General features: G+C 36.0%; 1 protein-coding gene across 1 annotated transcript; it reads left to right on the top strand.

Annotated features, from left to right (window-relative positions):
* Window positions 1-5,077: 5,077 nt before the first annotated feature.
* LOC127093604 (armadillo repeat-containing protein LFR) lies at window positions 5,078-11,372 on the top strand. The gene is made up of 8 exons (XM_051032548.1): window positions 5,078-5,290; window positions 5,435-5,604; window positions 8,417-8,559; window positions 8,693-8,949; window positions 9,717-9,822; window positions 9,907-10,045; window positions 10,518-10,645; window positions 10,813-11,372. The coding sequence occupies exons 1-8, from the start codon at window positions 5,107-5,109 to the stop codon at window positions 11,066-11,068; spliced, it is 1,383 nt and encodes a 460-aa protein (XP_050888505.1). The 5' UTR covers window positions 5,078-5,106; the 3' UTR covers window positions 11,069-11,372.
* Window positions 11,373-13,667: the final 2,295 nt, after the last annotated feature.

The raw sequence follows: 13,667 nt of genomic DNA, 5'->3' as shown, positions 1-13,667 counted from the left end.
AATATGAGAATCAGAGTCTTCGTAGCTCGGCTGACCTATGGGTTGGGGGTAATTGTGCTCGCTAAGACATCGCGTCTTATGCCTACGTATCTCATCTGGAATGAGAATCAGAGCAAGCCGTAGTTCGACTAACTACGGGGTTATGGATTATGTTACGGGGTGAACAACGTTACTACGCAATCTACCGGATGCTCGACCTTTGGAGACTTACTCGCCTGTAGTAGAAGGAGTAAACGTGTTGCTTTGGGTTTTAGGTTTTGTTTGCGTTGTAGGAACGCGCATGCAAAGAGGAAGTCCTAGGCGGAGGAACAGTGCTACCTAAATTGGCATGCAAACGGGAGGCTATGCGAAGCCTCGCATCCTATGGGGAAACAATCACATCACACAAAACATATATCTTGAAATAGAAAAAATGCCACCAAGGGGCTCAAACATTGCCTCCTATCGAGGTCTTCCAGCTAAGAAACAGTAGAAATAAAAGGGAAGAAGTAAAATACCACACGGATCAAGATCCGAAGTTACAGCAATTAAAGGATAAGCGACCCTGAGATTCTCCCAAGCTGATGCCATCAAAGAAAACCAATCAGTACGGGAAATCGGAATAAACCTCCGGAGGGTATCCCTGCGAGAATATGTGAGCCCTCACAAAAACTCAACAAAAGGGGTTAGGCAAACAGGATGAAATCAAAAGATGACAAGGCCATGGCAACACAAAGAACAGGTTAGAACAAAACGGAATAAAGCAGATACTGTCACATTCGCGACTGCTTCGCCTAGCGAAAGCCTAACGAAGCTTCGCTGCATGCTCGCCTAGCGAAGCGGCTAGCGAGCACCTGCGGGATTTGGATTTCCCATTGGTACCTGCACGATGTTAAAGATTCCAGATCCTATGGCATTCACCTCATAAACGAAATTGTTAAACAGTCAAGGCATAAATCACATATTCATACACAAATATAACCCTGTGGGCCAAGCCTGAGGTTACCTCATATATTCAGTATTCAACCCGAGGCATAGAGTAATAGGAACAGAGGCATACCTGATGAGAGACCTGTTAAAATTGGAAAGCAAGGCCGGATTGGCGAAGCAACGTTTAGGGTTTGCGTGAGGCGGAATGAACTCCTCAGGGCTGCCCGAAGGTTGCTGCAGAGTAGTTCCTAGGTTTGAAACTCCACGTGAACTCCAAGTCTATTTCTCAGGGAATTTCCAAGTGTCTGAAACCCTACTGAAACTCTTATATTTATAGCTGATTTTCGTGGACTTGTGGGCTTGGAATGAGGGAGACCCAAAATTTGTTATATTTTAATTATTTATTTATTTTTTCTTTTTTTCTTTTTTTTTTTGGAAAAACTGAAGGGTAAATTTTGGGGTATTACACTCCTTGAGCGGTTGTCTACTGTTGGATGAGAAAGGAATGATACCATGTACTATCCTTTCACCCACATATTCAGTAACATGTGTGATGAATAGTATAGTCCTTGCCCATGAAATTAGGTAGTGGAAAGGTTGTTCGATTTGTACTATGTACTATTTGATCACGTTCCCATTTGATCTTATCTTCAGATTCATTGGCTTCTGGAAAAAAAATGATTGAAGCATGAAATGAAGAAGTAAGGAGCTGAATTCAGAAACTTCAGAACCTTGACAACGTCGGAAGTCTGACTTGAGTTCTTCAGTGTCTTCATAATATTCAGAGTCTTTAGAATCCTTAGTCAGAACCTTGATAACTTCAATCGTCTGTCTTGAGATCTTTAGAATCTTCAACTACATAACACAACTTCAAAAGCTTGCTATTCTTCAAAAGTTTGTTGATCAGAGTCACATCCAGAAGCAAAAACTAAGAGAATATTGCAACAACAGTATAGAGTATCCTCAGAAGCTTCTGATGGGTGAGATAACACAAAAGCAGAAAGAGCATTGCAACAACAATATTGACGTCTTTTAGAACTTCTAAAAGCAGCGCAGAAGCGGATTTGGAACGCAAAGTTCAGAAACTGATGATGTTGCACATCATATGATCAGAATCAGAACTGGTTATTAAAGCTACACAGTAACAAACCATTAGGTACCAAAATTGTTCTCACATAAATACAATATTGTTATCATTAAAACTCAAGGTCTAGATGCAAAACCAAATCTTATTCTAACACACCCTTCCATTTTCCTCCTTCATTTTCTCAAAAGTTCTTACAGAAAAAACACTTGACCTCTCCCTCTTCCAACAATTGAAGCATCTCATCCTTTCTTTGAAGTATCAGTGAAACTCTTTCTCATCCTTTCCAGCATCTCATAACATCCATGCTGCTCCTTTTCATCAATCAATTTCATTTGGTAAGTTTTTCAAATTTTATTTTCTTTTTATGTTTTAATTTGTAGTTAGGTTTTTAGGAAAAATTAGTTGTTTTAGGCACATTAGGTAGTAGTGTAAACAAAATTGATAGGCTAGAAGAACATGCATTGAGGTTTTTTGGGACTGTTAGGGAATAAATGGCGTATCTGCCATGACTGAGAGAATTGTAGGTGTGTTCGGAGATGTATCTCCAGATTTACTCTGCATTATTTTCGGAGATGTATCTTCGGATTAGACCCAGGCAAAAAAATGGGTGATTTTATGGAGTTTGTGAATTTCTTCGAACAAGTTATTTATATTTGTCTCTATTTCTAACGTAGGTGAAATGGCTTAAAGCAACACTAGTCGGGCGTGTGTCCCACACTATGTCGGTACAACGTCAGAAGGCCGCAGCAAGGACCACAAGGTCACGAGTTACTGATATCTCATTTGATGGCACATCTTCTTCATAGCCCCGTGGTTCCCACCTGTCTGGTTCTCGTAGCCGACTCTCTCCGACCTCACAAGCAGTAGAACCTGAAGTTACTGAAGCACATGTTGACCCTGAAGTATATAAAGCCCATGAGGAAGCCGCTATCAGCCCCGATGCTCCATTAGAGAGTTACCCAAGAGGCCTATTTGATACCTCTTCACTTCATCTTTTTGCAGTCCACGCTGCTAGGCATGTCTAACATGGAGAGGTATATTTCTTTTCTTTTGTAATACATATGTTGCAGACTAATTAAATCCATACTAGTGGTTATATTTTCTCTTTAGAAAAGTCTGATTATTTGAAATTTATTAACTACGACAAGAAGATTTTGGAGCTTCCATACTAGTGCTTCTTGTTTCATTGATGTTATTCGCTATTCCGGGCTTGCCAATTTTTGTTCTTCAGCTTACATGACCATAAACCATGATGTGCTGGCGGCTTTTAGTGAGAGGTGGAATTCATAAATGTTATCTTTCCACCTACCTATAGGCGAGATGACTATCACCTTAGATGACGTTTCATGCTTCCTACATCTTCCCATCAGGGGGAGATTTCTGGACCATGGTGAGAGGAATAGGTCGATCTGATGGTTACCCATTTGGGTGCTGACCCTGGTAAGGCCTCCAAGGAGGCAACTAACACTAGAGGTGCTCATGCACGATTTAGTTTTTTGGAAAAGCTTTATAAACACCATTTGCAGAGGCCCCTTGATGCCTTAGCCGATAATATCCAGGTTAAATACCACCAATATTGCGCATTGAGGTGTTACCTCTTGTTCCTAGTTGATACATCCATGTTTGTGGATAAACATGCAACCTATGTCGATATGGTCTACCTTAATTACTTCATCGACATGACTTTTATTCACGAGTACAACTAGAGCCCGCCTATTTGGTCTACCTGTACTCGAAAATGGGCGAGAGTTATCTTTGGAAGACAAAACATATGACATGGAGCTGTATGCTTGTTATGATAATTTCTCGTCACTAATATTTTCATAATTCATTTGTTATACTTGTTATTAATATTGTATCCGAACCATTTGTAGGAAAGCTGCGTCTGCCTACGATGACAACTGACAACCACTTTTGTTCCATATGGAGGGGATTTGTGCGGTCGAGTCATTTAGAGTCTCTCTTAACCGTATGGTACCAGATGACGTTTACTTTTGCCCATACGGGGGTCATCTCCATACACATCAATTTGACGTCATTTTCTTATACTCTAGATGACTGACATGTGGGTCATCTCTTATGTATCCCTATCTATCCGAGCGAGCAATGCACTAGTTTGGTTACTTGCAGATCATTTTGAGACCTCCCCATGAGTCCGCTCTTCCCGACGTCCGCTGCAGAGATAATTGATAATTTCGAGAGTCACTTGGTACCAGAGGAGTATTGTAGGGAGCCAACTCTTGTACACTTGACTGTTGCTAAGGGTTACATGACATGGTTCTATAGGGTGTCACACCTTATCATGACGTCAGACGCTCCTAGAAGACCACCTAGGTCAGTTAATCAGGAGGTACTTGAGGTCTAGGATGAGCAGGCAAAGAGCGTGATGGAGGTCTGTCGGCGTGTTGTAAAGATAGGTAGAGCTGCCATAACATCAGGACTATTTGAGGATGTCAGTCCCTAGTTGTCCCTCGTGGAATGCATGGTTGCCGAATTACGATATGACTGTGCAATACATGCGAAGGAGGAGGCATGGGATTAGACATATCCAATAGTTAGTTTATGTTTGGATGTATTACTTTTTAGTATTTTTGAACAAATGTTATGTATGGTCTTGACTTTTTGGATTAATGTATGACTTTTTGCTTTCATTTAACTTTAATATAACTTCATTTTACTTTGCTTTTACTTTAATATGCAGACTAAAAAAATTATGATGTTGGGACAATGTGATGTTTTGAAATGATTCAGGAGGTTAATCGGAGATGCAAATCCGGATGCATCCAAATAATATACAGAAATGCATCTTCAGACCATAATTTTTTAAACTGGAGTGAAACTCAGAAAATAAAGGATTGACGTGATTTTGGATGCATGCAAAGATACATCTCCAAACACATGAAGAACAATTTTAGATTTTCAAGAATGTGGTATGCAAATGTAAGGGTCTAATGAGCAATCCCTTCAAGATATTACCGTGTTAAAAGTAGCTCTCCAAAACCATTCTTAATTTTACGTGGCCCAATACGATCCAATAGGCCCAACAAAGATAAAAAAATTGAAATTGCATATCAAACTGTAAAATCAAATTGAAATCCCTAAAAAGAGAAATGCAGAAGAGAGACCAAAGCAAAGCCGGTGGAGCCACCGGCGGTGGATCATCAACACCGGCAAAGAGAGGCCGTCCTTTTGGAAGCGGAAACAACAGTGCAGCTGCCGCCGCCGCAGCTGCTGAATCGGCTGCTCCGTCAACACTTCTCGGCCCTTCTCTTCACGTTCATAGCGCCTTTGCCGGTTAGTTCACAGCTTCTTCTCCTTCCATTGTTTTGATTTTTGAAATTGCTTTAGTGTTCCTTTTAGGTCTGAATTTTCTGGTTAACACAATGATGTTGAAAATGTCTCTAAATTTACTGTATTTTAATAATTTAATTTTTGCAGATCAAAACAATAAAAGAATTGTTTTGGCTCTTCAGAGTGGTCTGAAGAGTGAGCTGACGTGGGCATTGAATACTCTCACATTGCTCTCTTTTAAAGAAAAGGATGACATGCGCAAGGATGCAACTCCCCTGGCGAAAATCCCCGGTTTGCTTGATGCACTTCTTCAAGTTGTATGTTCTAATAAACTCGTTTTACTCTACTGTTTTATTTCTCTTTGTTGTGTATGTTAAGATGTTTGAATATTTAAATATGACCGATTGTGTGATGACATTAATCGTATAAATATTTTGTTGTGACAACATGGGATAGATTTAGATCAAACTTGAGATTGTTTGTATCTTAGCTCACTTCCTGTAGGTCTGATAAAAAAACCCAAGTCTGAAACAAATCTGCATTATCTTTCATGTTATTGGGCAAGTCCTTTATGAGTTCTTTCCTATCGGAGAAACTCATAGAGAAGAAATACATTGTTTGGCAAGCAAGGTTGTCAAGATTGGGATTTTGCGTAAGATTGAGAAGGGATAGTAAGACTGTAAAACATTAGATTGTAATTAAGAACGGAAGATTCTACCCAATTATTTTTTATGATTGAGAGGGGGCGGCTAGATCGTAAAACACAAGATCGTAACAAAAATTGTAAGATAATACTAAAACATAAAATAATACTATATATTTTGGCAAGCAAGTGTATATTTGGGGAAATGTTTTTTTTTCATATTCTTTAGACATGTATTAGTTTTTATACCTTATTACCATTTATCACAGGAAGCATTTGTTAGACATTAGTGACATAATTGGTCCATTACTTGATTTATCATGAGTCTAGTTTAAAACAAACCCTACGACTAATATGTTTATTCTCTAAACCCTAAATCTAAAACTTCAACATTTCAAAAGGCATGCACTCATCACCACCAAACCGAAATTGTTGTGCCTCTGCATCTTGGTGGTGGCCTAAAACGGCCGATCATGGTCGGAACTGGCTAAGATCGCTCACAATCAATGGTTTTACGGATTTTTTTTCTTCACAATTTAGCTACAACACACGATTCTACTTAAGATCTGGATCGTTGGAGGTGAGTGAGATCGTAAAATCTTAAGATTTTATGATTTAGATCGTGATTTTGACAACCATGCAAGCAACTGTTGAGATGTGATTCTATGCTCAAGTTATGTTTGATCATTTGAACAAGGAAGTAGATGGTATTTACTAAAACTGAACGTGAAGGATTGAAGAAAGCTGTCGATAAATCAAAATCTTCCTTGGTAACACAATAGAGCACAGTCTGCAATTTCTGAGGTCAAATTGCTCTTGATACATGTGTACGCATTAGTCCTTCACTGCTGTCACAAGGTTTTCGAATCCGCACAAAACCAAATTCACACGAAGCCTAGCTTTCCCACCATGAAGAACTTGTTAGTCTCTTGTTGTGACTCCCTCATCTAGAGGTTATGTTAGGACTTGGCTCTCAACCATGTTTAGATTCATATGCTTTTCTTATATATTTAACCTCATCTAAGTCCATTAGTCCAAACTTACTTTCAACAACCGAAACAACTGAAGCAAAATCCGATGGTAAGCCTTCAAGAATAACATCAATATGATGAGAAACAGGAACTGGATCATCAATTGAAGCTAACGAGTCCACAATAATGCGAATTTTGAACAAATATTCCTGAACCGTTGAGTTTTCAAGAGTTGGGTACGAAGTTCAACACGAAGTTGTATGGCGCGCGCACAAGTCTATCTTTGAAAGTAATTGAACAGGCGATCCTAAAGCTGATGTGCATGAGTACAACCAAGAATACACGAGAGAATTTCGTTCAAAAGTGTAGATTGAAGCTAGGAAAGCAGCATTTGATCTTTCTGCAGCCAACGCGAATATTCAGGATTAACATTACCTGAAATTCGAGCATCATTATCCACGAATTGCTGAGGAATTCGAGCACAAACAACAAAATCAGTGAGATTATGAGCAATTATATACGGTTCAATCTGCTGGTGCCATAGATAAAAGTTCTTCTCATCCAGTTTTTGTGTGAGTTTGAGCCAAAACTGGAGGTGACTGGTTTCTTCACAGGAATTCGACAGCACCAGTGTACGTGCGGTGGAGACATGAGCGGAAGCCGTCTGCCACTGCGACGGTTGCGGTGGGTCAGCCATGGTCAGGTCCTAGATCGTGATCTAGCAATCTGATACCATGTTAGATTAGTTAGAGAGGTTAGTTAGAGTTCTCATTTCAGAATATAACTAACTTTTGATTTTTGAAAGATTAGTTACAATTGACAGCATGCATTACTTTATATAGTAACTGCATGACCTGCTACACCAGGTCAAGATTACACTCAAGCTGACAGTTGTCAGTCTTGAGACTAAACTAGTGTTAAGCTAACTTTCTCTAAATCTTACACTGATATAATTAATAGTCAATATTGGTTATTTATGTACATAATATTTTATTATATAACTTGGTAGTGTTAATTATTTTTCTTATTTATAATATAATTTTGTCTTCCTTGATGGGATCTTACTATCTGTATTACGTTCCCATGGTTTACTATTTTTCTACTCTCAAACGATCTTAAGTGAGATCTTGAGTTTGAACATGTTATTGATAATAACTTTATAATAGCTTGATACGAAAGACTAAATTGTAATCCCTATTTATAATTTTAGACAATAACGAAGAAAATATTACTGATAATGACTTAATAATAGCTTGATGCATAGATTGAATTCTAAATAAATTGGGAAGTCAGAAACAAATCATAATAGTAACAAGTACAGTAATATAGATAATCTAAGATTATAAACTGATCTTTGGAAATAAACTAATATATTCTAATATAATATCAAAGATACATTTTCTTATATTCTATTAGTGTAAAAATATTCAAAGAAGATTTGTAGATGTTCTTTCTCCTTTTATTGTCAAAATAATTACCGTCTTTAATACTCTGTCATGTTGTAAACCAAAACAGATTGATGACTGGCGTGACATAGCACTCCCGAAGGATCTAGTTAGGATATCGAGGGTCAGGTCATTAGGTGCAAATTCTGTTGCAACTGGATTTGGAAATGGGTATCAGGCATTGGGCTCTACTGGTGCTCTCCAGCGGCCTAGGTAAACATGTCCTTAAATGTTGCCTTTGTTTTTGGCTGTCCAAATTTCAATTGGTTTTATCTTTTCATTTTGAAAATGTGAAGCTGGTAGAGAGAATAAGTCACATTGTAGGATATTGCTCTTAAATATGCAGTCTAGGATCTGGATCTGCCAGTACAGAATCAACACAGCAGAATGGCACAACAAAAACTCGCTTTTCAGAGTTGCGGTTTGATGAAGAGGGTCTATTTAACTTAGATGACGAAGGGCGAGCAGAAAAACAGCAATGTGCTGTTGCTGCTTCAAATATCATTAGGAACTTCTCTTTCATGCCAGATAATGAAGTTATAATGGCCCAAAATCGTCATTGTATGGAAACAGCCTTCCAATGCATCGAAGATCATACAATAGGTGAGAGTTTTTGCTAGTCGAATATAACTTGTTCATTTTTAGTTTTGCACAAATGATTGATGGTTACAAATTACAATGGTAACAGTACCTTCATGGTTTAAGCTATAATATGTTTTGGTTTGTATTCGTTTTTATTGTTTCCACCGAGTTGGGCTTTGGTCCCTACCATTGAGTATTCTTTTTTGTTTTAGTCCATATTTTTGTTCTAATTGAAATTTGATCCCTATAAAACTATAGTTGAGTTATCAGTCTTAGATAGGTACATGCACCAACAACAACCATGCTTTATCCCACTTAGTAGGATTGACTACATAGATCGAACAGTGCCATAATGTTCTGTCATATATTACATCTATATCCAACTATTTAATTGCTAGGTCTTTTTTAATCGTTTCTCTTACAGTTTTTCTAACATCTTCCTCTACCTTTCATGTCTCCTTCTACCTTCTGTGATTTGACTATCCTCCATCTGATCTATACTTTTAAGTACATATTCTATATGGCTTCTCTTCACATGCCCAAAGCACCTAAGCCGAGCTTCCACCATCTTTTCTACAAGAGATGCTACCCCAACTCTCTCTAATATTGTCATTAGTAATTCTATCTCATCTAGTCTTGTACACATCCAACACCGTTTAAAGCTTTCTAAATATCGTGTTGAGTTATGACGTTTTTCTTTCTCATTACTACCATCCTATCATGCACTGCCACATCATTAAAAGTTTGTATTGGGTTTTGCTATAAACTGTCTTTCGTAATATTGATAGAGGATGAAGAACTCGTCACAAATGCTCTAGAGACAATTGTTAACTTGGCTCCATTAATGGATCTTCGAATATTTAGTTCGTCCAAGCCTTCATTTATTAAAATAACGTAAGTCATTATTCTACCTTCAATGTTCTTGCATTCCATTGTATTTCTCTATAACTGATTGATAAATGGCTGTATTACTTACAGAGAGAAACGCGCAGTTCAGGCCATCATGGGGATATTGAATTCTCCTGTCAAAGCCTGGCATTGTGCTGCTGCTGAGTTACTTGGCCGATTGATCATTAATCCTGACAACGAACCTTTCTTGCTATCATTTTTTCCACAGGCACTACTTCTTTTTATGCATGTTTTACGTTGTTAATTTGTTAGTTTAAACATGTTCTATGTTTTTTGTCTCTGCAAATTTATCACCGTTTGTTTGTTTTTTAGTTTGTGAAACATATATTTTTTTGCTTTTGGATGATTCTTATTATTTTGTTTTTTCTTTCTTTCGCTATAATGTTTGTTCATGTTAAAGTTTTGTTCTTGTTTGTAATCTTTGGTCCATCTTTATTTTAATGAAATATGAATCATATATGGACAAAATTCATATGGTTGATATGATATTGTGACTCATTTCAAAACAGACGATTATTATTTATAAACAAAACAACTTCCAAAAGCAAAAATTGTATATTTGTAAGGACAAATAACGAAATTTATTAGTGAGTAAAAGCAAAAAATGATATATGTTTTTGGATGAAAAAAATATTTAAGCTTATGCTGCAAAGATAATCATCATCAATTGATTACTGCAGATACACAAACGTTTGATTGACCTTATCAGCTTACCGGCAATTGATGCTCAGGCAGCTGCTATAGGTGCACTCTATAACCTTGCTGAAGTTAATATGGATTGCAGGTTGAAGATTGCTAGTGAGCGATGGTAATCTACTTATTTTGTTTGTTTTTTCCCCTTAAAATAAAACAATATATATTATTTGTGCATCTGTGAATAGTTATAATCATATGATATGACAATTTTCTCTAAAATTTGCAAAGAAATTTGAAAATGCACAATAACAGAAACTGATTAGAATTCCTCAAACTCAGGGCAATAGATCGATTGCTCAAAGTAATTAAGACACCACATCCTGTTCCAGAAGTTTGCCGGAAAGCTGCCATGATATTAGAGAGTCTTGTTTCTGAGCCACAAAACAGAATTTTGTTGCTAGCCTATGAGAATGCTTTTTCTGAGATACTTTTCACAGATAGCAAATATTCTGACACGTTTGCGAGGATATTGTATGAACTAACATCTCGACCAAGTAACAAAGTGGCAACAGCTCGTGGCATCTGGGGCATGTAACTTCTATCCATGTAAGTGTAGATCTTTGATTTGATGCATCTGCAATTAGTGATCAGTGATATATATATATATATAGCCCTAGTTTCACAACTTGAATAGCTCTTTAATATCTGATTTCATTAGAAGTTTCAAAATGTATATTATGTTATGCTGTATGATTGTACCATAATGAATGTAATGAAGTTGTATGATGACAAGCTGATGCAAAATGACTTAATTTTTGGAAGCTATGAACTATTGCTTTGCATTTGCTGCATGCTTGTTGTCCTGCTACTGTGAAAACAAACATGACATTTATTTGCCATTTGCACTGTATCTTCTTTTTAATGATGGTTGGTATAATTTTTTTTGAATTGAGAATTAAATTTTATTGTGAACCATTGTTTCTGAATTATGATTTAAATTTTATTAAGAACAATGTAATGTATTGTCAATTAAAATTTCATTTTAAAGAAGAAATTAAGGGGCATAACAAAATTATAAACTAATATATCAGATACAAATTTCAAAATAATTTAAGAATCAAGTTGTGTATCAAATAACAAAAGAAAAGTGGTTTGTAATTTAAAGTTGTTAATAAAGTGAATGAATAGAAATTCATCATGGTGAATTTGAAGTATTAATAAAAGAATAACAAAACAAACATGGGAGTAAGTTTAAAAGTAATATATTAAGTAATTTTAAAATTAATTATTTTAAGTTTAATTTAGTGTTATGATAATCATTAAGGGACATCAGTGTTATGATAACAAAACTCTGGCGCTTCTTGATCATTTGAAAATAGCAAAACTCTAGTTTTGGCTTCTTCTCAATCCCTCTTCAATGGAGTCTTTCACAATTTCTTGGTCTTGCGTTTCTCTATTGACAACAGAGCCTGCCCTGAAGTCGATACAACATCCCCAATTCAAAATTAGAAATCTTTTAGTCGGTCTGAAAGCTTGTAAAAACAACTTCCATGGTTGCATCTTCGATCGATGACTTTCTTAGTTAAATCAGAGTGATTATTTGAATTATTGCTTGAATTTTCATCATTTGTAAGATTCTTTCTCTGCTTCGTCTTTTCTTTTTCATATTTCTTGATGAATTTTCCTTGCAATGCCTATTCAACCACATTTTTCCCTTTTTGAGTCTCTCTACTTCAGCCTTATCTCATGAGTTTCTAATGAATTTTTTTTCATCTGTGTTATCTAAAACAACTTTCTCAGCGCCTACAATTTTATCATCTTCAATTTTCCATCTTCGCTGTACAAGTTCTTTAGCTTGTCCCACACTTCTTTGGATGTTTCTTCTTCAATGATCTTCTTAAACACGTTAGGATCCACACACCGGTGAATCAAGAAAATAGTTTTTTCATTTTCTCATTTGTTCCTTGTGCGTAGTCTTCTGAACATCATTTGAATTTGCTTTCAATGCAGGTACTACGTCATTCACGATTTTATTCGTTTGTGCAACCCACCTCTTATGGTTTTCCCTTTTAAAAATCAGTAGATTCAATAAAAATTGCGTTGATGTTGTATTACCGTTTGCCATTATATATTCTCTCTGAATCGTAATCGGACTCGTTGAAATCAATTTGTTAGAACAATTAGGATTTTCAAAAATGATGAAGAAGAGAGAATAAGAGAGAGAAATTATATCGTGAAAAAAAAGAATTTATTGAAATAAAATTGTTGTATTTTGATTTACAAAGTTACCGGTATGTGTAGACAACCAAAATACAATTCACTTCTGTAGTGTTCGACTATGTCAAATACTTGCTTGCACAATACAATTCACTATTGTAGTGTTCGACTATGTCAAATACTTGCTTGCACACTTCGACACATACTGTATTCGACTAACACAATTACGTAGAATACAACTTTTCTAAAAACACTGAATTATATCTTCTAACAAATTTGTCATTTTAAAATATTGGTGAAACATCAATAGAAGGGTTCACATTTCACCTCTTACGAAAATGGTCCTCTCTAACTATAGTCATTTAACCAAACTCATTTAATAGAAAATACTTAGCTAGTACTTTTATTGTACTATACTTTTTGTCATTCAAACCTAATATTCAGGCGAATGACGGTTAGGATTGTCCAAACATTAAAAGAACTTAGGTTTGGTAACAAATTAAAGAATAAAAGTTCCATAGCATCTTGTTCTATGGTCCAAACTTTCTTTGGGACTGATTTATGATTCAATTTTTTTTATCAGTTCTTGTGTTTCCAACACAAAATATGTCCAAATTTAAATATTGATTCGCCACTTCACGTAGACCAACTTATATGTTATGAAATAAGTTGCCAAGTTAGCTCAATTTTCATGAGACAAAATGTAAAGAATTGAAAAAGATAGTAAAATGTTCACATTAGTTTTTACTAACACAAAATGTGCGCTGATTTTGAAAAGGTAAAGTAAAATAACAGTGATTTAGATATTCAGTGTTATACTAACATATTGATATATTAAACTACTTTATATTAAAATAAATACATTATTAACATATTAAAATTGAAGGTTCTCAACTTACAATGGTACTCTCTTCCATATATACATCAATTTAATGGAAAATTAAGATACAATAATAGACAAATACGTCACGGATATA

This window comes from Lathyrus oleraceus, chromosome 6 (assembly GCF_024323335.1).
Source record: "Lathyrus oleraceus cultivar Zhongwan6 chromosome 6, CAAS_Psat_ZW6_1.0, whole genome shotgun sequence".
Lineage (NCBI taxonomy): Eukaryota > Viridiplantae > Streptophyta > Magnoliopsida > Fabales > Fabaceae > Lathyrus > Lathyrus oleraceus.
The sequence above is the reverse complement of the archived record's forward strand: the minus strand, read 5'-3'. Positions and strand labels throughout refer to the sequence as shown.